We start from the raw sequence: 21,132 nt of genomic DNA, 5'->3' as shown, positions 1-21,132 counted from the left end.
AGTCGGACATCTTCGGCTCCGCAGCCCGACCCCGAGTCGGCTGCCCCTTGATCCAGCAATCCGACCCCGAGTCGGACATCTTCGTCTCCGCAGCCCGACCCCGAGTCGGACATCTCTCGACAACGACAGGCTATTCCCCAGAGGCACGCCGCAGCCTCCTGCTCCACTACTGTCACGACCCCCGCCACATTCCCGGCGGGCCGCCGCGACGGTCCTAGGGTGCGGGTAGGCATAAGGCCACCAGCCACCACGTAGAACCCTACTACCTATCAATCATCAATAAATTCTGAAAATTTTGGCATGATGCATGCACAAAATGATCACCTTTCCTATGGTGACCTGTCAGGATTATCTCATTACATACAACAACGCTACCTGTCAGAGCAGCAATCACATAACCTGTCACATAACGAACCTGGACAATATACATCAATACATCATCACAGGCATATAACTCAACTGTATAAAAATCTGGTTCCCATCCATCCATGGTCAAACCCATATCCACAACAGGATCTATGACTGTAACTATACACTAAATACAACAGAAGGTTTATAATACACCAAAAGGGGATAAACCTCTATCTACATTATACTATACTATACTATGGAGCGGCACAGCTAGCAGGCAATCTCTAACCCTGCTCTTCTCTATACAATACCTGCCCTGCAATCAAAAACACCAAACTGGGGAGTGAGTATATGAATACTCAGTGAGTGGAGTAGAGAGTACTATGCACATGAGACAGAATATAATCATGGCTCGAGATGAAATCTCAAGATCAATAACAACATGAACATGAACTCAACATAGAGAATATGGAGTAAATCATCAATATCACCACAATCAATATCAACTCATCTGAAGCATATATGGAATAATCAAGTAAACATATATGCTACTCATGAATATGCTCAACAGATCATAATGCTGGAACATACAAATCAGGTGTCAATATGCTGAAATCATCACTAGACAGCTGTCGGGAGGTGGGTTTTACGCCCCAGGCGAACCAGCAACAACTCCCTACTGTCACATGCATATGCAGGATAAGACACCATATCGATAATGTAAATGCTAAACAGCTGTCGGAAGGTGGGTTTTACGCCCCAGGCGAACCAGCAACAACTCCCTACTGTCACATGCATATGCAGGATAAGACACCACACTAATCATGTAAATACCGGCCAGTATCCAGAACAGAAATCCATCTCACATCTACATACTAAACGGCACCTCGCGGGAATTCTACATCCGCGGAAAGCCATACTACACCTCGCGGGGTCTTACTATGCCCGGCGGCAAGCAGAATATAAGTCGTAGGACCGGCTGATCCTACGCCTAGGGCCGTGTCCCCCCTAGGAAGGGACTGGGCTCCGCCCACCCAGAAGGCTACTATGTGCACAAAGGCCGATGTTCAACCCCCATCGACTATAGGTGTCCTGCAGATACTGCCAAGCCATGCATAAATGCCATAATGCACCCTCCCAATACTCTACTAAAAAGGAGTATGATCAAGACTACCACTCACTCGTCTCCGACCCAATCATAAACTAACATCAAGGTTAGGAGTGAGGGTCAAGGAAGTGCAATACAACTCAATATACCACTAAAAAGGCTCTACAAATCTTTGAAATGGAGGAAATGAAATCAATTTACAAAAGAAGTTATTTCACAATTTGGAACCAATTTAATTACTCATAAAAGAGTATAATCAAGCTACGACTCACAAGTCTTTAAAATAGAGGAAATGAAATCAATTTACAAAAGAAATCATTTCACAATTCGGAATCAATTTGATTACTCATCAACCCCTCGTAATTCCTCTCAATGTTCCCTCACATGCATGTACAGAATAATCAAGCATGGAGAATCAAGATTATAGAGGAATCTACTACAATATCAATCAATATACTCAAGTGGAATCAATTCACACTTGGCGACATTCATGAAAATGAATTAAGAATGCTCATAGTGCAAAGTACATGACTCCCACTCACAAGTCTTTGAAATAGAGGAAATGAAATCAATTTACAAAAGAAGTTATTTCACAATTCGGAATCAATTTGGTTACTCATCAACCCCTCGTAATTCCTCTCAATGTTCCCTCAAATGCGTGCACAAGATAATCAAGTATGGAGAAATAAAATTATAGAGGAATCTACTACAATATCAATCAATATGCACAAGTGGAATCAATTCACACTTGGCGGTATTCATGAAAATGAATTAAGGATGCTCATGGTGCAAAGTACATGACTCCCACTCACCTGCCAATCCGGCACGGCCTCGATACGCCTCTAGAATTCTACAGCAGGCAGTGGGGAACTTCTTCCTCTCGTTCCCTAGCTTCTTGCCCAACTGTGACATGCATTTACTATACATTTAGTCTTGTATCAAGGTCATAATCTACGTGCCAATTATAATATAGGGAACTTTAATTGATTCAACTCCCCCGTTCCCTAAATCTTTTCTTTTCTTTCTCTTTTTCTTTTTCTATTAATTAACTCATCATTTATGTGTATTAGGGACTCCCTTGCATGAGTACAAGGTCCCTTTTAGCTTGATCTAGGCTTAATACTCTATTATAGCATGAAATCCCCTATTTTCTACCCGGATGAACAGTAACCCGAACTGATAGTGGGTTACTTCATCCCGGTTTTGATCCACTTTCAGGACTCCAAATTTGATGAAATTTTTACCTAACATTCTACACTCATAGAGGATTCCAAAGAGATAATATGCATCATCATCGGAGGCCGTTTGACCCCCTAAATAATTCGCCAAAGTTGGGACTTCGACACAGTTTTTCCGTAGTGCCGGAAAAATTTGTCGAAATCCGATTCTTTCTCTTTTAACCACCTCTACAACCCTTATCTGATCCCTCTAGACTACATCCACCCTTTGTATAGCCTAATATCATCAAAAGACTAGGTAGGGACGGATATTTACCTTTTTTTTTTTTGAAATCGAGGTCCTTGCGTAGAGGGGAAGGAGATCTACGTTTTTTCCTTCAGCTGGAAGTGCAACCGGAATCTCCCTCCTCCTCGAATCCCCTTCCTCTTCTTCTTTCTTCCTTTCCTTCCCTCTTCTTCTTTTTTTTTTTTTTTTTTCCTCTCTGTCGCCTGAGAACTCCTCTCCCTCTCTGTCTCAATTCCCTCTTCTCAGCCAACCCACCGCCAGACAAACCCCCATTTAAGTCAAATCAAACTTTAAAAATTTCCATTTTGCCCTTGCCACTTCAACGGATCTACAGTTATGCCATTAACTTTTGATTCCTTCCAATTTTACCCCTTATATCAATTTTAAAGGACTATTCTATCCCTTTTTATATAAAAAAAAAATTTTGGGGTTATTACATCCTCCCCTCCTTATATAAAATTCGTCCTCGAATTTAAAAGAGTAAATTACCTGATTACTCAAAGAGGTGAGGGTATTTGCTCTTCATACTTTGCTCCGACTCCCAAGTGCATTCTTCAACATTGTGCCGGTGCCATTGGACCTTTACCATACATATTTCCTTATTTCTCAGCTTCTTGATCTGAGTATCAAGAATAGCGACAGGAAGTTCTTCATAAGAAAGATCTTCTTCTACTATAACTTCCTGCACTGATAGCACATGAGATGGATCCGGCACATACTTCCGGAGCATAGATATGTGGAATACTGGATGCACATGGCTGAGGTTTGGAGGCAGTGCTAATCTGTAAGATACATTGCCAACTTTATCTAATATTTCAAAGGGGCCAATGTATCTGGGACTAAGCTTGCCCCTCTTTCCAAACCTCATTACCCCTTTCATAGGAGAGATCTTTAGGAACACGTGATCCCCCGTGCCAAACTGCACATCTCTCCTTCTGACATCTGAGTAGCTCTTCTGCCTACTGAACACTGTCCTCAACCTTTCCTGTATCATTGGCACTTTTTCTGATGTCTCTCTGATCAAATCTGGTCCTTCTAGGTGCTTCTCTCCAATCTCAGACCAGCACAAGGGAGATCTACATTTTCTCCCATAAAGTGCCTCATAAGGTGCCATACCAATAGTGGAGTGATAACTGTTATTATATGCAAACTCCACTAAAGGTAAGTATCTGTCCCAGCTACCTCTGAAATCCAGTACACACATTCTGAGCATATCCTCGAGGGTCTGAATGGTCCTCTCCGATTGCCCATCTGTTTGAGGGTGAAATGCTGTACTGAAATCAAGCTGAGTTCCTAATGCCTCATGGAGTTTCTACCAAAATCTAGAGGTAAACTGTGAACCTCTATCTGATATAATAGAAACCGGCACTCCATGCAGAGATACTATTTTATTCACATATATTTCGGCATACTGAGCTACTGAATATGTGGTTTTCACCGGTAGAAAATGGGCTGATTTTGTCAATCTATCCACAATCACCCAGATGGAATCATATCCTTTTTGTGTTCTGGGCAGCCCGACCACAAAATCCATAGTTATCCTTTCCCATTTCCACTCGGGCAAAGGTAACTCTTGCAAAAGCCCTGTTGGCTTCTGATGTTCAAATTTCACTTGTTGACAAGTCAAACAAGAAGCCACATATTTGGCCACATCCCTTTTTAATCCGTTCCACCAATATATGCCTTTGATATCATGATACATTTTGGTGGAACCAGGATGAATGCTATAGGGAGTATTGTGTGCTTCATGCATAATCCTCTGTCTCAGATCTTCTACATTTGGCACACATAGCCTACTGCCACACCTCAACATTCCATCTACAATCTGAAACCTTTCTGACTGTCCTGATTGCACTTCTCCTTTCAGTTTCACAAGGATTGGATCTAAATCCTGTGAAACTTTGATTTCATCTATCAACCTCGGTTTCACCTGAAACTGTGCAATCAAAGGACGAACCTCTAATAACTCAAAAGATAGTCCCTGAGCAAATAAATCTGCCAGATCTCTGACTATCTCTCTCCTCTGGATGGAGATGTGAGATAAACTGCCCATTGACTTCCGGCTTAATGCATCTGCTACTACATTAGCCTTGCCCGGATGATACAGGATTTGGCAGTCATAATCCTTCAACAGCTCTATCCATCTCCTCTGTCTGAGATTCAAATCTCTTTGCTGCTGAATGTACTGGAGGCTTTTATGATCAGTATATATTTCACATTTCTCACCATATAAATAATGCCTCCATATCTTTAGTGCAAATATGACAGCAACCATTTCCAAGTCATGAGTGGGATAGTTTACTTCATGCTTTCTTAGCTGTCTGGATGCATATGCAATCACCTTGCCATTCTGCATCAACACACATCCCAATCCCACTTTAGAAGCATCACAGTAGACTACAAATCCGCCTGTATCTGTGGGTAGAGTCAAAACTGGAGCTGATGTGAGGCAATCTTTCAGCTTCTGGAAGCTCTGTTCACAAGAATCTGTCCAAGTGAACTTAACCTGCTTCCGAGTCAGCTTTGTTAATGGGGTAGCTATTTTTGAAAAGTCCTTTACAAACTTCCTATAGTACCCAGCCAGACCCAGAAAGCTCCTGATTTCTGTTACATTTGTTGGTCTCGGCCAATCCATAACTGCCTCAATCTTCTTGGGATCCACCCTGATTCCTTCCTTACATATTATGTGTCCCAAGAATCCAACTTCTTGTAGCCAGAACTCACATTTGGTAAGTTTGGCATACAATTCATGTTCTCTCAAGGTTTGTAGTGCTATCCTCAAATGCTCTTCATGATCAGCCTGACTCTTAGAATATATGAGGATATCATCTATAAAGACTATCACAAATCTGTCAAGATAGGGTTTAAAGACCCTATTCATCAAATCCATGAATGCTGCTGGGGCATTTGTCAGCCCAAATGGAAGCACTAGAAACTCATAGTGCCCATATCTCGTTCTGAATGCAGTCTTCAATATATCTTCCTTTCTGATTTTTAACTGATGATACCCAGACTGCAGATCAATCTTCGAGAAGTACTCAGCCCCTTGTAATTGATCAAACAGGTCATCTATCCTGGGGAGTGGGTATCTATTTTTGATGGTCACTTTATTCAGCTGTCTATAATCTATACATAATCTCAGCGATCCATCCTTCTTCTTCACAAACAGAACTGGGGCACCCCATGGTGATGTACTGGGCCTAACAAACCCCTTGTCTAGCAGATCCTGCAACTGGACCTTCAACTCCCTCAGCTCTGTAGGTGCCATACGATAGGGAGCAATCGATATAGGGTTTGTACCAGGAAGAAGTTCAATACTGAACTCAATTTCTCTATCAAGTGGCAATCCTGGTAATTCTCCTGGAAATACATCAGGATACTCCCTAACAACTGGAATCTGCTGCAGATCCACAGACTCTACCTGGGTGTCCATCACATAAGCTAGATAGCTTTGACACCCCTTTCTCAGCAGCCTCTTTGCTTTTACTGCAGACACCAAATTCATTGGGATCTCACTCCTGTCCCCTTGATATGTAAATTTTCCCTTATCTAAAGGTCTGAAAATAACACTCTTTTCTTGGCAGTTAATGGTGGCACGATTGTCTGATAACCAATCCATGCCCAGTATGACATCAAAGTCTAACACTGCCAACTCAATCAAATCGACTGGGAGTGTCTTACCTTCTACCTCTACCACACAGGTAGGATACACATATCTCACTTCTATACTATCCCCTACAGGTGTGCTAATAACTAAGGGAATATGCATCAATATCTTATCCTTAGCTAACTTTTTAGCAAAATAAGGGGACACAAATGAATGGGTAGCTCCAGAATCAAATAACACTCTAGCTTTAATCTTATCAATGAGGAGCATACCTGTCACAGCTGCATTTGATGCCTGTGCCTCCTGTGGATTTACCGTGAACACCCTTCCTTGCCCTCTGCCTGCTGGAGCTAACAGCTGAGATGGTCCAACACTCTGCTGTGACGTTGGTGTCTGACCTCTGCCTCTGCCTACAGGCCCCCTACTACTAGGCCTGTCCATCTGCACAGAAGGGTAGGATGTTAAAGGCACAAACTGCTGGGTGGCACCCTGCGGGTATTCTCTGACAAAATGACCCGGCTGTCCACATCTGTAGCACATCCCTGACCCATTCTGCATCTGCCAGGGTGCTGCTTCCCACATATGCCACACATTGGCCATGATTGGAACTTAGATTCAGTTCTGGCCATAGTGACCGGAGGACGAGGTGCTAATGGTAAAGAAGCATCCTGTGACTGACCTCTTCTCCTCCACTTCCTCTTACGTGGGGCAGGTGGAGCTGAGCGTACAGACTGCTCTGTCGGGCCCTCCGGGAGACTTGCTCCTTCAGATCTACCTCGGCTGCTTTGCCCTTTCCCCTTACTCATTTTCCTCTGTTCTCTTTCAGCCCTTTCCTCTTTGTTTCTGATCTCCCACTGTTTTGCTTTATCAATCAGCCTAGACAAGGTGGGGACCTCTACTGCCAGTACTGCATTATAAAGCGGGGAAATCAGACCCCGCCTGAATCTTTCTATCCTGGCAGCTTCAGTGGGGATGATGTAAGAAGCATACTTCCCCAATCTAGTGAACTCACGAGCGTACTCAGATACGCTCATTCCGGGCATCTGCTTCAGCCTCTCAAACTGAAGAGCCCGATTCTGCCTCTCAGCCGGAGACAAAAACTCATCCATCACTGCTTGCCTGAACTCTTCCCAGGTTGGAGGATTCCTACTGTACAATCTGTCCTCCACGTGCCTCTGGTACCAGCCCCAGGCATCTTCTTTCATTGTGAGCCCTACAAGTTCTATTGCCCTTGCATCAGAACAGGGCAGTCTCCGTATCATCTTTTCAGTCTCCTCTAGGAATCTCTGAGGATCTTCACCTTCTTCCCCCTTAAACTCTGGGGTTCTGAGCCTCAGAAATTCCTGTACAGTAATCCCCTCATCATCTAGAGCCCGCCTGGCCAAACTTCTTGGCACAACTACAGGAGGTGGGATGGATACTACTGACGGGGCAGGAGATTTCCCCCGAGCAATCTGCTCTCTCAGAGCCTGATTCTCTGCCAGTAACTGTTCCATTAATGCATCTCTACTTCCTACCTCTCCTTGATCATCAACCCTCCGTCTATCAGCAGGAGGAGATTTTTCTCTTTGGGGCTCCACATGTGCGGAACCCGCATCCAATGTTATATCTGGCTCCATTCTCCTTGGAAGTATTCTTTATATGTCTCTAAAAGAGTCAAAAAGAGAGGACAGTCGTTACACAGAGCCATAATATATTTTACTGAATTGTAAATGACTCATAAATTAATATACAGAAAAATCCTATGCTCCATAGTATAATGCTATACTTAATCCTGACTCACCCTATTGCTCTGACAGGACTCTTGTTTAACCTGGCTCTGATACCAAGCTTTGTCACGACCCCCGCCCCATTCCCGGCGGGCCGCCGCGACGGTCCTAGGGTGCGGGTAGGCATAAGGCCACCAGCCACCACGTAGAACCCTACTACCTATCAATCATCAATAAATTCTGAAAATTTTGGCATGATGCATGCACAAAATGATCACCTTTCCTATGGTGACCTGTCAGGATTATCTCATTACATACAACAACGCTACCTGTCAGAGCAGCAATCACATAACCTGTCACATAACGAACCTGGACAATATACATCAATACATCATCACAGGCATATAACTCAACTGTATAAAAATCTGGTTCCCATCCATCCATGGTCAAACCCATATCCACAACAGGATCTATGACTGTAACTATACACTAAATACAACAGAAGGTTTATAATACACCAAAAGGGGATAAACCTCTATCTACATTATACTATACTATACTATGGAGCGGCACAGCTAGCAGGCAATCTCTAACCCTGCTCTTCTCTATACAATACCTGCCCTGCAATCAAAAACACCAAACTGGGGAGTGAGTATATGAATACTCAGTGAGTGGAGTAGAGAGTACTATGCACATGAGACAGAATATAATCATGGCTCGAGATGAAATCTCAAGATCAATAACAACATGAACATGAACTCAACATAGAGAATATGGAGTAAATCATCAATATCACCACAATCAATATCAACTCATCTGAAGCATATATGGAATAATCAAGTAAACATATATGCTACTCATGAATATGCTCAACAGATCATAATGCTGGAACATACAAATCAGGTGTCAATATGCTGAAATCATCACTAGACAGCTGTCGGGAGGTGGGTTTTACGCCCCAGGCGAACCAGCAACAACTCCCTACTGTCACATGCATATGCAGGATAAGACACCATATCGATAATGTAAATGCTAAACAGCTGTCGGAAGGTGGGTTTTACGCCCCAGGCGAACCAGCAACAACTCCCTACTGTCACATGCATATGCAGGATAAGATACCACACTAATCATGTAAATACCGGCCAGTATCCAGAACAGAAATCCATCTCACATCTACATACTAAACGGCACCTCGCGGAAATTCTACATCCGCGGAAAGCCATACTGCACCTCGCGGGGTCTTACTATGCCCGGCGGCAAGCAGAATATAAGTCGTAGGACCGGCCGATCCTACGCCTAGGGCCGTGTCCCCCCCTAAGAAGGGACTGGGCTCCGCCCACCCAGAAGGCTACTATGTGCACAAAGGCCGATGTTCAACCCCCATCGACTATAGGTGTCCTGCAGATACTGCCAAGCCATGCATAAATGCCATAATGCACCCTCCCAATACTCTACTAAAAAGGAGTATGATCAAGACTACCACTCACTCGACTCCGACCCAATCATAAACTAACATCAGGGTTAGGAGTGAGGGTCAAGGAAGTGCAATACAACTCAATATACCACTAAAAAGGCTCTACAAATCTTTGAAATGGAGGAAATGAAATCAATTTACAAAAGAAGTTATTTCACAATTTGGAACCAATTTAATTACTCATAAAAGAGTATAATCAAGCTACGACTCACAAGTCTTTAAAATAGAGGAAATGAAATCAATTTACAAAAGAAATCATTTCACAATTCGGAATCAATTTGATTACTCATCAACCCCTCGTAATTCCTCTCAATGTTCCCTCACATGCATGTACAGAATAATCAAGCATGGAGAATCAAGATTATAGAGGAATCTACTACAATATCAATCAATATACTCAAGTGGAATCAATTCACACTTGGCGACATTCATGAAAATGAATTAAGAATGCTCATAGTGCAAAGTCTCACAAGTCTTTGAAATAGAGGAAATGAAATCAATTTACAAAAGAAGTTATTTCACAATTCGGAATCAATTTGGTTACTCATCAACCCCTCGTAATTCCTCTCAATGTTCCCTCAAATGCGTGCACAAGATAATCAAGTATGGAGAAACAAAATTATAGAGGAATCTACTACAATATCAATCAATATGCACAAGTGGAATCAATTCACACTTGGCGGTATTAATGAAAATGAATTAAGGATGCTCATGGTGCAAAGTACATGACTCCCACTCACCTGCCAATCCGGCACGGCCTCGATACGCCTCTAGAATTCTACAGCAGGCAGTGGGGAACTTCTTCCTCTCGTTCCCTAGCTTCTTGCCCAACTGTGACATGCATTTACCATACATTTAGTCTTGTATCAAGGTCATAATCTACGTGCCAATTATAATATAGGGAACTTTAATTGATTCAACTCCCCCGTTCCCTAAATCTTTTCTTTTCTTTCTCTTTTTCTTTTTCTATTAATTAACTCATCATTTATGTGTATTAGGGACTCCCTTGCATGAGTACAAGGTCCCTTTTAGCTTGATCTAGGCTTAATACTCTATTATAGCATGAAATCCCCTATTTTCTACCCGGATGAACAGTAACCCGAACTGATAGTGGGTTACTTCATCCCGGTTTTGATCCACTTTTAGGACTCCAAATTTGATGAAATTTTTACCTAACATTCTACACTCATAGAGGATTCCAAAGAGATAATATGCATCATCATCGGAGGCCGTTTGACCCCCTAAATAATTCGCCAAAGTTGGGACTTCGACACAGTTTTTCCGTAGTGCCGGAAAAATTTGTCGAAATCCGATTCTTTCTCTTTTAACCACCTCTACAACCCTTATCTGATCCCTCTAGACTACATCCACCCTTTGTATAGCCTAATATCATCAAAAGACTAGGTAGGGACGGATATTTACCTTTTTTTTTTTTGAAATCGAGGTCCTTGCGTAGAGGGGAAGGAGATCTACGTTTTTCCCTTCAGCTGGAAGTGCAACCGGAATCTCCCTCCTCCTCGAATCCCCTTCCTCTTCTTCTTTCTTCCTTTCCTTCCCTCTTCTTCTTTTTTTTTTTTTTTCCTCTCTGTCGCCTGAGAACTCCTCTCCCTCTCTGTCTCAATTCCCTCTTCTCAGCCAACCCACCGCCAGACAAACCCCCATTTAAGTCAAATCAAACTTTAAAAATTCCCATTTTGCCCTTGCCACTTCAACGGATCTACAGTTATGCCATTAACTTTTGATTCCTTCCAATTTTACCCCTTATATCAATTTTAAAGGACTATTCTATCCCTTTTTATATAAAAAAAAATTTTGGGGTTATTACAACTACTCCCTGCAACGGTTGTATCTGGCGCTGCTCCACGATCGCCTGTAACAGCCGTACAAGGCGGAGCTCCACTACGCCCTGTCATGGCCGTAGCCAGCGCTGCCCCACGACGCCCTGTAACGGCCGTGTCAGTGGCAGCTCCATCGTGCCCCACGATGACGAACCCCCCTGAAAGACCCCCCAGCCTGGTATATATGCGGCTGGGAGGAGGAGGGGGGGTAAGCAAGAACTTCCAGAGCATTCTCTTACTTGCTACTATTATCTCTCCTTCTCCTCCAATCTCCTCTGACTTGATCGTCGGAGGGCCCCCACTACCCCAGTGGTGGTGCGAGGCTTGCTTGCAGGTTTCCCGGTGGAAGGTGGAGCGCAATCAACACCAACCAAGGCAACTCAAACGGAACCCCGTTCACACCGCTGTGCCAATCGTTCTCGGTTTGGACCACCAGCAACATGTACCATGTGCGTCCTTGCGCCGAGGCGACTGAAGACGTTTCTCTTGTACCATGTGTCCTTGCGCCGAGGCGACTGAAGACACTTCTCTGCTCGGACTCCGTTCTTTGGGGACGTCGGCAGAGAAAAATCCGGAAATAGATAAAATAATGTAAAAGCATTACATAAATGGGTACCTTGTACCGTGTGCGTCCTTGCGCCGAGGCGACTGAAGACGCTTCTCTTGTACCGTGTGTCCTTGCGCCGAGGCGACTGAAGACACTTCTCTGCTCGGACTCCGTTCTTGTACCGTGTGCGTCCTTGCGCCGAGGCGACTGAAGACGCTTCTCTTGTACCGTGTGTCCTTGCGCCGAGGCGACTGAAGACACTTCTCTGCTCGGACTCCGTTCTTCGGGGACGCCGGCAGAGATCCGGTGATGAAGAGCGGGCCGAACTCGTTGGCTGAAGCCGATGGAGCACGAGCCGAGCTCGTCCGGTCAGAGAGGACCGCTAACTCATAGCCGATGGAGCACGAGCCGAGCTCGTCCGGTCAGAGAGGACCGCTAACTCATAGCCGATGGAGCACGAGCCGAGCTCGTCCGGTCAGAGAGGACCGCTAACTCATCTCGATGTCTCGAGCATCCCTATAGCCGGGGCATCCCGACGTCTCGGGGCATCCTGACTGTAGTCAGGGTAGGAGCACGAGCCGAGCTCGTCCGGTCAGAGAGGACCGCTAACTCATAGCCGATGGAGCACGAGCCGAGCTCGTCCGGTCAGAGAGGACCGCTAACTCATAGCCGATGGAGCACGAGCCGAGCTCGTCCGGTCAGAGAGGACCGCTAACTCATATCCCGGCGTCTCGGGCATCCCTATAGCCGGGGCCTCCCGTTGCGGCAGGGCATCCTGACCGTGGTCAGGGTAGGAGAAATAATCCTGACACCATGAGATAATCAGGAAAATCGGTGAGCTCAAAATGAGTATGCGGACCATAAGTTTATTATAGAATGGAATTCATAAAATGAAATTCAATAGTTGAATAATAGGGAACCCCTTAGGGTTCTACTGATGGTACACGCGGAGATTTTCAGAGCTCCAGCTCCGCGGAATAAGAGTCCCGTCTAGGGACTCTAGCTGATAAGTCCCGGGTCGGCGGATGCGCGTGACTCGGTATGGTCCTTCCCAGTTTGGGGCCAGCTTTCCTTGCTCAGTTGGTCGGGAGGCTTCAGCTCTTCTGAGGACAAGATCCCCTGGTCTGAAAGATTTGATTTTGACCCTGGCGTTGTAGTACTGAGCTGTCTTTTGCTGGTACCTCGCCATACGAACTCGTGTGGCCTCCCTTGTTTCCTCGATCAAGTCGAGGTTGCTTCTGAGCTGTGAGGAGTTGGAGCTGGCATCATGATGCTCGACTCTTGGAGAGGGAAGCCCAATCTCCAGTGGGATGATGGCCTCCGTTCCATAAGTTAGGTTGAAGGGAGTCTCGCCGGTGGGGACACGGAACGTGGTCCGGTAAGCCCACAGGACATTATATAGGTCTTCGACCCATTGTCCTTTGGATTTGTCGAGCCTGGCTTTGAGACCCTGCAAAATAGTACGATTTGTTACCTCGGTTTCTCCATTTGTTTGAGGATGCGCGACCGAGGTGAAGCGGTGGTCAATGCCAAGTTCGGAGCAGAACTCTCTGAAGTGAATGTTGTCGAATTGGCGACCGTTGTCAGAGATGAGAATGCGGGGAAGCCCGAATCTGCAGATAATGGACTTCCAAACAAAATCCCGCATCTTCTGCTCGGTGATCCGGGCAAGGGGCTCGGCTTCCACCCACTTGGTGAAGTAGTCGATGGAGACGACCAGAAATTTTCTTTGCCCGGTGGCCAGTGGAAATGGCCCTAGGATGTCAATTCCCCACTGGGCAAAGGGCCAAGGGGAGCTGATAGAAGTCAAAGGGGCCGAGGGCCGGCGCTGAACATTGGCGTTCCTTTGGCACCGGTCACATCTTTGGACGAAGTCCATAGCATCCTTTTGGAGTGTCGGCCAATAATATCCTTGGCGCAGAATTTTATGGGCCAATGCTCGCCCTCCCAAATGGTTCCCGCAAATCCCTTCGTGGACTTCGCGTAGGGCATAATCAGCCTCCGTTGGGCGGAGGCATCTGAGGAGGAGAGAGGTGAAGGATCTCCGATAGAGCTTTCCCTCGTACAATATGTACCGGGTAGCGAGGCGTTTGATCCGGCGAGCCTCTTGTTCGTCGGTGGGGAGGACTTCGTCTTGCAGGTAGCCAATGAGTTCGTCCATCCAGCTTGGCTCGAACTCAGTGCAGAGGGTCTGCTCGGGCTCATCTGTACTAGGCTTTTGGAGATACTCCAGTACTGCCTCCTTGGGAAGCTCGCTCATGCGAGAGGACGCCAGCTTTGATAGCTGGTCGGCCCTGAGGTTCTCCGACCTGGCAACATGTTGAATGTGAAAAGAGTCCAGGATCGAGGCGAGATCCCGTACCTTCTGAAGATACTTCTGCATGGTCGGGTCTCTGGCTTCGAAGTCGCCCACAATTTGGTTGACGACGAGCTGAGAATCGCTGAAGGCCTTCAAGTCCTTCACTCCTAGCTCTTTGGCTAGCTTGAGCCCGGCGACGAGCGCTTCGTACTCCGCCATATTATTGGAAGCTGGGAACTCGAGACGCAGGGCTGCTCGGCGACCACTCCTTCTGGGCTAGTGAGGATGAGCCCTGCTCCGCTACCCCCCGAGTTTGAAGAGCCATCGACATGCAGAGTCCATGTCAAACTCGGGGTCTGCTCCACTGGTGGTTCAGGTTCGATCTCGATCTCATCCAGTATAGTGCACTCGACAATAAAGTCTGCGAGCGCTTGTGCTTTGATCGCCGGTCTGGGTCGGTACTCGATGTCGAATTCGCCGAGCTCGATGGCCCACTTGGCGATCCGTCCCGCGCGATCTGATTTCTGCAGGATCTGCTTGACCGGCTGGTCGGTCAGCACAGCCACTGTGTGGGCTTGGAAGTACGGTCGGAGCCTTCGATCCGAGATGACTAGAGCATAGGCGGTCTTCTCGAGCTTGGTGTATCGGGTCTCGGCGTCCCTCAAGACTCGGCTGGTATAATACACTGGCTTTTGAAGTTTGCCCTCCTCTCGGACCAGGACCGAGCTTACTGCCATAGGGGAGACGGCCAGATATAAGTAGAGGATCTCACCCTGTTGTGGCTTTGTGAGCAGGGGAGGGGAAGCCAGGAGATGCTTGAGCTCCTCGAAAGATTGTTGGCACTCGTCCGACCATAAAAAGTTCTTCGGCTTCTTGAGGGCTGCAAAGAATGGAAGGCAGTGCTCAGTCGAGCGGGAGATGAATCTCCCGAGGGCTGCAACTCGGCCTGTGAGCCGTTGTACCTCCTTGACCGTCCTGGGGGGCGTCATCTTTTGGAGGGCTCGGATCTTCTCTGGATTGGCCTCAATTCCTCGCTGTGTAATGATGAAGCCGAGGAATTTGCCGGAGGTGACCCCGAATGCACACTTGGCTGGATTGAGCTTCATCTGGTACTTTCGGAGTGTGGAGAATGCTTCATTGAGGTCGGCTATATGATCTTGCGCCACCTTGCTTTTTACCAGCATATCATCCACATAGACCTCCATATTCCGGCCTATCTGATCTTTGAAGATCCGGCTGACCAGTCTTTGATAGGTTGCCCCGGCATTTTTCAAGCCGAACGGCATTACCTTGTAGCAGTAGGTTCCCCCATCGGTGATAAAGGCGGTCTTCTCCTCGTCTTCTGGCGCCATGCGGATCTGGTTGTATCCGGAAAAGGCGTCCATGAATGCCAGCAGCTCGTGACCCGAGGTGGAGTCCACGAGCTGGTCGATGCTGGAAAGTGGGAAGCTGTCCTTCGGGCAGGCTTTATTCAGGTCGGTGTAGTCCACACACATACGCCACTTCCCGTTGGCCTTCTTGACGAGGACCACATTGGCGAGCCACTCCGGGTAGGCTATCTCCCGGATGAAGCCGGCTCCAAGGAGCTTACTGACCTCCTCGGCTGCTGCTCGCTGGCGCTCAGGGGCGGCGCCTCGCTTCTTCTGCCGCACAGGCTTGCTGGTCGGCTTTACTTGGAGCCGGTGGACCATGACCTCTGGATCTATCCCCGGCATGTCCGCAGGCGACCATGCGAAGACATCCATGTTGTCTCGCAGGAAATTGACGAGACGACTCCTCTCGTGCTCATCGAGGCTAGAGCCGACCTGCACGGTTAGCTCAGAAAAGCTCTCTCGTAAGGAAACTTGGATTAGTAACTCACCAGGCTGTACCCGCTCTTTCTGAGGGTCGACCCGTGCCTCCATGACCTCAGTTGAGGGCTGGTCAGTCGCTGGGGCAGGCGCCTCGGCGGGTCGCTTTGCCTCGTGGGTCGCCAGGTAGCATCTCCTTGCCAGCATTTGGTCCTCTCAGACTTCGCCGACCCCCTGGCTGGTGAGGAATCGCATGAGCAGGTGATGAGTGGAGACCACCGCTCGGAGGGCGTTGAGGCCTGGCCTTCCGAGGATGGCGTTATAGACCGAGGGAAGGCGTATCACGAGGAAGTTCATTCCCACGGTACTTTCACGGGGGGCGAGCCCGGCTGTGACCAGAAGGTTGATCTCGCCCTCTACTGGGACTGAATCCCCAGTGAATCCAACCAACGGAGCATTCATCCTCCGCAGCTGTTCTTTGGTCATCCCCATTTTACAATATGCACCAAAGTACAAAACGTTCGCCGAGCTTCCATTATCAACTAAGATGCGTTTTACATCAAATCTATTTATGATCATGGAGATGACCACGGCATCATCATGGGGAGTTTCGACTCCCTCTAAATCATCATCTGAAAAGGAGATGGCTTCAGAGGCGCGCAGGCGCTTTGAGGAGGTTTCTTCCTCCGAAGCTTCTCCAGCCGAGGCTCCTCCTCGGATAGTGTTGATGACGCCGGCGATGGGCCTGTTGGCATTCAAACCTTCAGGCTGTGCTGCTCCTTCGGCGGGCTGCTTCTCTTCACGCCGGCCTTGCACAAACCGATCGAGCACCCCCCGGCGGATGAGTGCTTCGATCTCATTTCGGAGCTGGTAACACTCCTCGGTATCATGGCCTTGATCCCGGTGGAAACGGCAATACTTCCGGTTATCGCGCCGGATTCGGGTATCAGGCTTCGGAGGTGGGAGCCGGATGCGATCCGGACTCTCGATCTCCATGACGATTTCGGCCCGAGGAGCGTTGAGGGGAGTGTATCTTTCATACCTCCCTTCAGGTGCAGGGGCTTGCAGTGGGAACCTCGGGCGGGGTGGTGACCTCTGCCGTGGCGGTACCCTCAGCCGGGGTGGACTCTTTGGGCGGGGCGGATTCTTAGCTCGTTGCGGAGACGGGCTTTTAGGCTGGCCGCGCTCCTCGCGGCGTCTCTTCTTGGGGTTCTGCTCGGCTCCGCCCCGCCTGGCTGCCACGGCTTCTTCTGCCTTGGCGTACTTCCGCGCCCGAGCGAACATTTCGGTGAGGTCCGCGGAAAAACTCTTCTCGATCGAGAAGAGAAATCTGTAGGACCGGGCTCCAGTCTTCAGTGCCGACATGGCGATTGACTGGTCAAGCTCCCGGACCTCCCATGTTGCGAAGGTGAACCGATCCAAATACTCCTTGAAGGATTCTCCCTCCTTTTGTTTGATATCGAGGAGGGAGTCGGATGTCCGCCGCTGGGGCTGGCTGGCGGCGAAATTGCCAGCAAACTGTCTGCCGAGCTGCTCAAAGGAGGAGACAGTACTCGGCTTTAGCCCGGTAAACCACAACCGGGCTGGTCCTCGGAGTGTCGCCGGAAAAGCTTTGCACATCATGGCCTCCGAGGCTCCTTGTAAGGCCATTAAGACCCGGTAGCTTTTCAGGTGGTCCAGGGGATCAACCTTGCCGTTGTAGGGCTCCACCTGGGGCATCTTGAACCGTGACGGGACCGGTTCATCTTCGATTTCCTGGGAGAAGGGCGACTTCGTATTGAACTCGAAGTCGCCGTTACGTCCTGACTTCCTCCCGTGGAGTGCCTGGATTTGACGTTCCAGCCTCTCGACCTTCCGGTCGAGTTCATCGTTCTGGAGAATCGCTGCAGCGGTTCGTTCGAGCGCAGGTTGCCCTGGAACCGACTCAGCTTCTGAAGGCTGTGGCCAACCTCCGTGGCCTCTGGCTGGGCGCTCTCTCCAGGGGGAGGCCTGGACTTGGGAGTCCTGACCTTGAAGGGGAAGTCCACTTGTAGGAGGCTCCGGCTGAACCGGAGCTGGAGGAGGCGGTGCCGTTGGGATGCCCCTGGGTTGCAGGCTTTGGACAGCGGTAGCCAGGGCCTGCACTTGTTGTACCAGGGCATCGAACTGCTCCGGCCGAACTTGATGAACTGACTCGGTCGGAGGTGATGAGTTCCGGACGGAACGCTCCGGACTAGGTGGAGGTCGTTGAGAGGCATTGGAAGCCCCTTTGCTTCTTAGCTTCATGGCAACGAACTCGGGCCCTTCCTCTAGCGCCAACTGTTGCTGGAAATTGGACCCGGGGGCCGCCGCGAAGCCGGAGAAGGAGGAGCTCCGCTGCTACAGGGGGCGGACGGCGGTGCGCCGGCCGGCTGCGTCCTCCACCGTGGGGCGTGGGAGCGTCCGAGGAGGGGAGTGGTGCGTCCAGTCCTGCCCTGTCCTACAAAAAAGCCGGTGGCCGGGCTCCCCGGCGCCGGCCCTCCGATGCCTAAGTCAGAAGGGGCAAGTATGTGGAGAGAGCGGGGAGGAGAGTATGTGGAGAAGACACAGAGGATATCTGGATAAGATCAAGAAGATGAAAGGGATGATGTCATCAATTGTGTCTGTGCTTCCTCCCACCCCCTCCCGAAGGGTCCAGTCCGGGGAGTTTTTGTTAGGGGTTTCTCAGAGTCCGTCCGGAGAGAGTCCCTCCTCTTCCCCCCCAGGCTTCCTTTTATAAAAGGATTTGGTTACCTGAAAGGTGACAGGAGGTTTGTCCTGTTCTGTGATAATTGGGCACGATTTAGCCCATTAATGGCGTAGTGGAGAACGGGACCGGATCAGACCGGAACCAGGAAGTTGTCACGGTCGATCGGACCTGTTGGAGTTGTTGAACCGCCGGCCGTGGTGGGCCTGGGGTCCGTGGATGGTAAGTGCATTTATTACCGAATGAACCGGCGGTCAGGTAGAGCCATACGCTCTGATGGTTCAGTGATCCGGAGATCGTCTTGGGCCGTGTTCATTAAATGACTTGAGTGCATCGGAGACTTGAGGGAGTCTCGTGCATTAATGGCAGGTCGTGGCGAATGCCTGCGAAGATCTTATGCCTTGATGGCTTGGAGATAACGGTAGGTTACAAGCTGTAAGAGTTGTCAAGTCACTTGGACTTTAGGCGGAGGTTAAGCATTAAGGCATCGGCTCGGCAGGGGTGCCGAGCCGAGCTGGTCGCCCAATGGGGCGCCCTGTGGCGGGGCCCCTTTGAGTACTTCTGGTCGGCGCTCTTTAGGCGAGCACCTTCTAGCAGAGCGCTTCTATTCGGCGCTTTTTGCCCCCTGGTCGGCATCCCTTGGCCGAGCATCCCTACTTTGATTATTTTGGCTGGGCGCCTCTTCTTGGCGCTCTCTCTGGTCGGCATCCCTTGGCCGAGCAGTTCTCTGATCGGCACTCCTTGGCCGAGCAGCTCTCTGGTCGGCGCTCTCTGACCGAGCAGCTTTCCGGTCGGCGCTCTTTGGCTGAGCGCCTCCGTGGACGCATGACTTGGGGTTTTTCCCCCAACAGAAAGATTGATGAGAAAAGAGCAGGGTAATTTGTGAACAGAGGACTGACCTTTTCCTATGTGGGCTATGTGGAGGCGGAGGCCTCTGATGTTCAGATAAGAATGCTCTATCTTCTCCATTTCCTGCTGGAATTCCCGGTGGCTGGAGGAGAGGAGAAAGACTCGAGAGGACGAGATGATGATGAAATCTGGAGAGGAGCTTCAAGACCGAAAAAACTGACCCTTCTATAAATAAGAATTAAGATAAATGCTACCGTGCTTTTACCAACCGGTAAATCAAAATCCTTCCGTAGTAAATAAAAGCTGAGTATGCCCTTACCAATCTAAAAGCTAAGTTTTTTTAGTAAATAAATCAAAATCCTGTCCCCCTTTTTTTTGGGTGGTTCTATATACACCCCCCCTATTGCTCAGGACACCCCCCAAAAATTAAAAAAAAATTAAATACTCTCTACACCCCCCCATTTGCTAAGGACACCCCTAAAAAATTAAAAATTCCTAAATTACCCCCACCCTCCCCACCCCCTCATCTAAATTGCTCTCTACACCCCCCAAACCCCCCCCCCCCACCCCGCTCTTCCCCTCCAAAACACCCGCCGGCTTCTCCCTTCCGCCCAAAAAACCTCGCCTCAAGCACCTCGCCGGCGGCCAAACCCCCTCCGTCTCCCCCTTCTCCCTCTCGTCGCCGGTCGGTGCAGTGCACCTCGCCAACGCCCAAAACCCCCCCGTTCCCCCTTCTCCCTCTCGTCGCCGGCATTCTCCCGATCTCCGACCACCTCGCCGGCTTCTCCCGGAACCACCTCCCCGGCCATCTCCCGAGCAACGAGCACCTCGCCGGCGCCTCCACGACCACCTCGAGGTAGCTCCCCCCCCCCCCCGCCTCCCCTTTTGTTCGGCACTGGATCGCCGAACAAAAGGCTTCTGTTCGGCTGAACAGTGCCGAACAGAAGCCTTCTGTTCGGCTGCACAGTGCCGAACAGAAGGCTTCTGTCCGGCACTGTGCAGCCGAACAGAAGGGTTCTGTCCGGCTCTGTGCAGCCGAATAGAAGCCTTCTGTTCGGCACTGTGCAGCCGAACAGAAGGCTTCTGGTGCCAAATCGCGTGCCGTGCTGAATTATTTTCTTTGATATAGCCTAACATTGAATTTCTATATTTTCAGACATGGATCCCGGTCCCGCCAGAGTTAGACCTACGGCGTCAGCTAGGAGACGTCGTGCTAGGATTGCTTCTCCCGAGCCTGCTCATATGCCATCGCCCTCTCCTGAGTCAGAGCATGATGATATGCCCGCTAGGGGCGAAGACGATGAGTCCGTTGGACCATGTCCAGGAGGTCCAGAGGATGAGTCCGTCCTGATCAGTTTCAGGACGCATATAGCAGCTTCCATCTGGAGGCAA

At 48.9% G+C, this 21,132-nt stretch overlaps 1 protein-coding gene across 2 annotated transcripts in view; it reads right to left on the bottom strand.

Moving 5' to 3' along the window:
• Positions 1-20,086, bottom strand: part of LOC103695808 (bifunctional epoxide hydrolase 2-like) — a 38,839-nt gene extending 18,753 nt beyond the window's left edge. The window contains exon 1 of one of the 2 annotated variants that reach the window (XM_008777547.4): positions 19,791-20,086. Coding sequence is in view for 1 of the 2 variants with exons in the window: in XM_008777394.4 (XP_008775616.2) it covers positions 19,791-19,860 (70 nt within the window). In the remaining variant the exon portion in view is untranslated. The remainder of the gene's footprint in view (positions 1-19,790) is intronic. The other variant, XM_008777394.4, reaches the window with a different exon arrangement.
• Between the last annotated feature and the right edge of the window lie 1,046 nt (positions 20,087-21,132).

This window comes from Phoenix dactylifera, chromosome 5, assembly GCF_009389715.1.
Source record: "Phoenix dactylifera cultivar Barhee BC4 chromosome 5, palm_55x_up_171113_PBpolish2nd_filt_p, whole genome shotgun sequence".
NCBI classification, from domain to species: domain Eukaryota; kingdom Viridiplantae; phylum Streptophyta; class Magnoliopsida; order Arecales; family Arecaceae; genus Phoenix; species Phoenix dactylifera.
The sequence above is the reverse complement of the archived record's forward strand: the minus strand, read 5'-3'. Positions and strand labels throughout refer to the sequence as shown.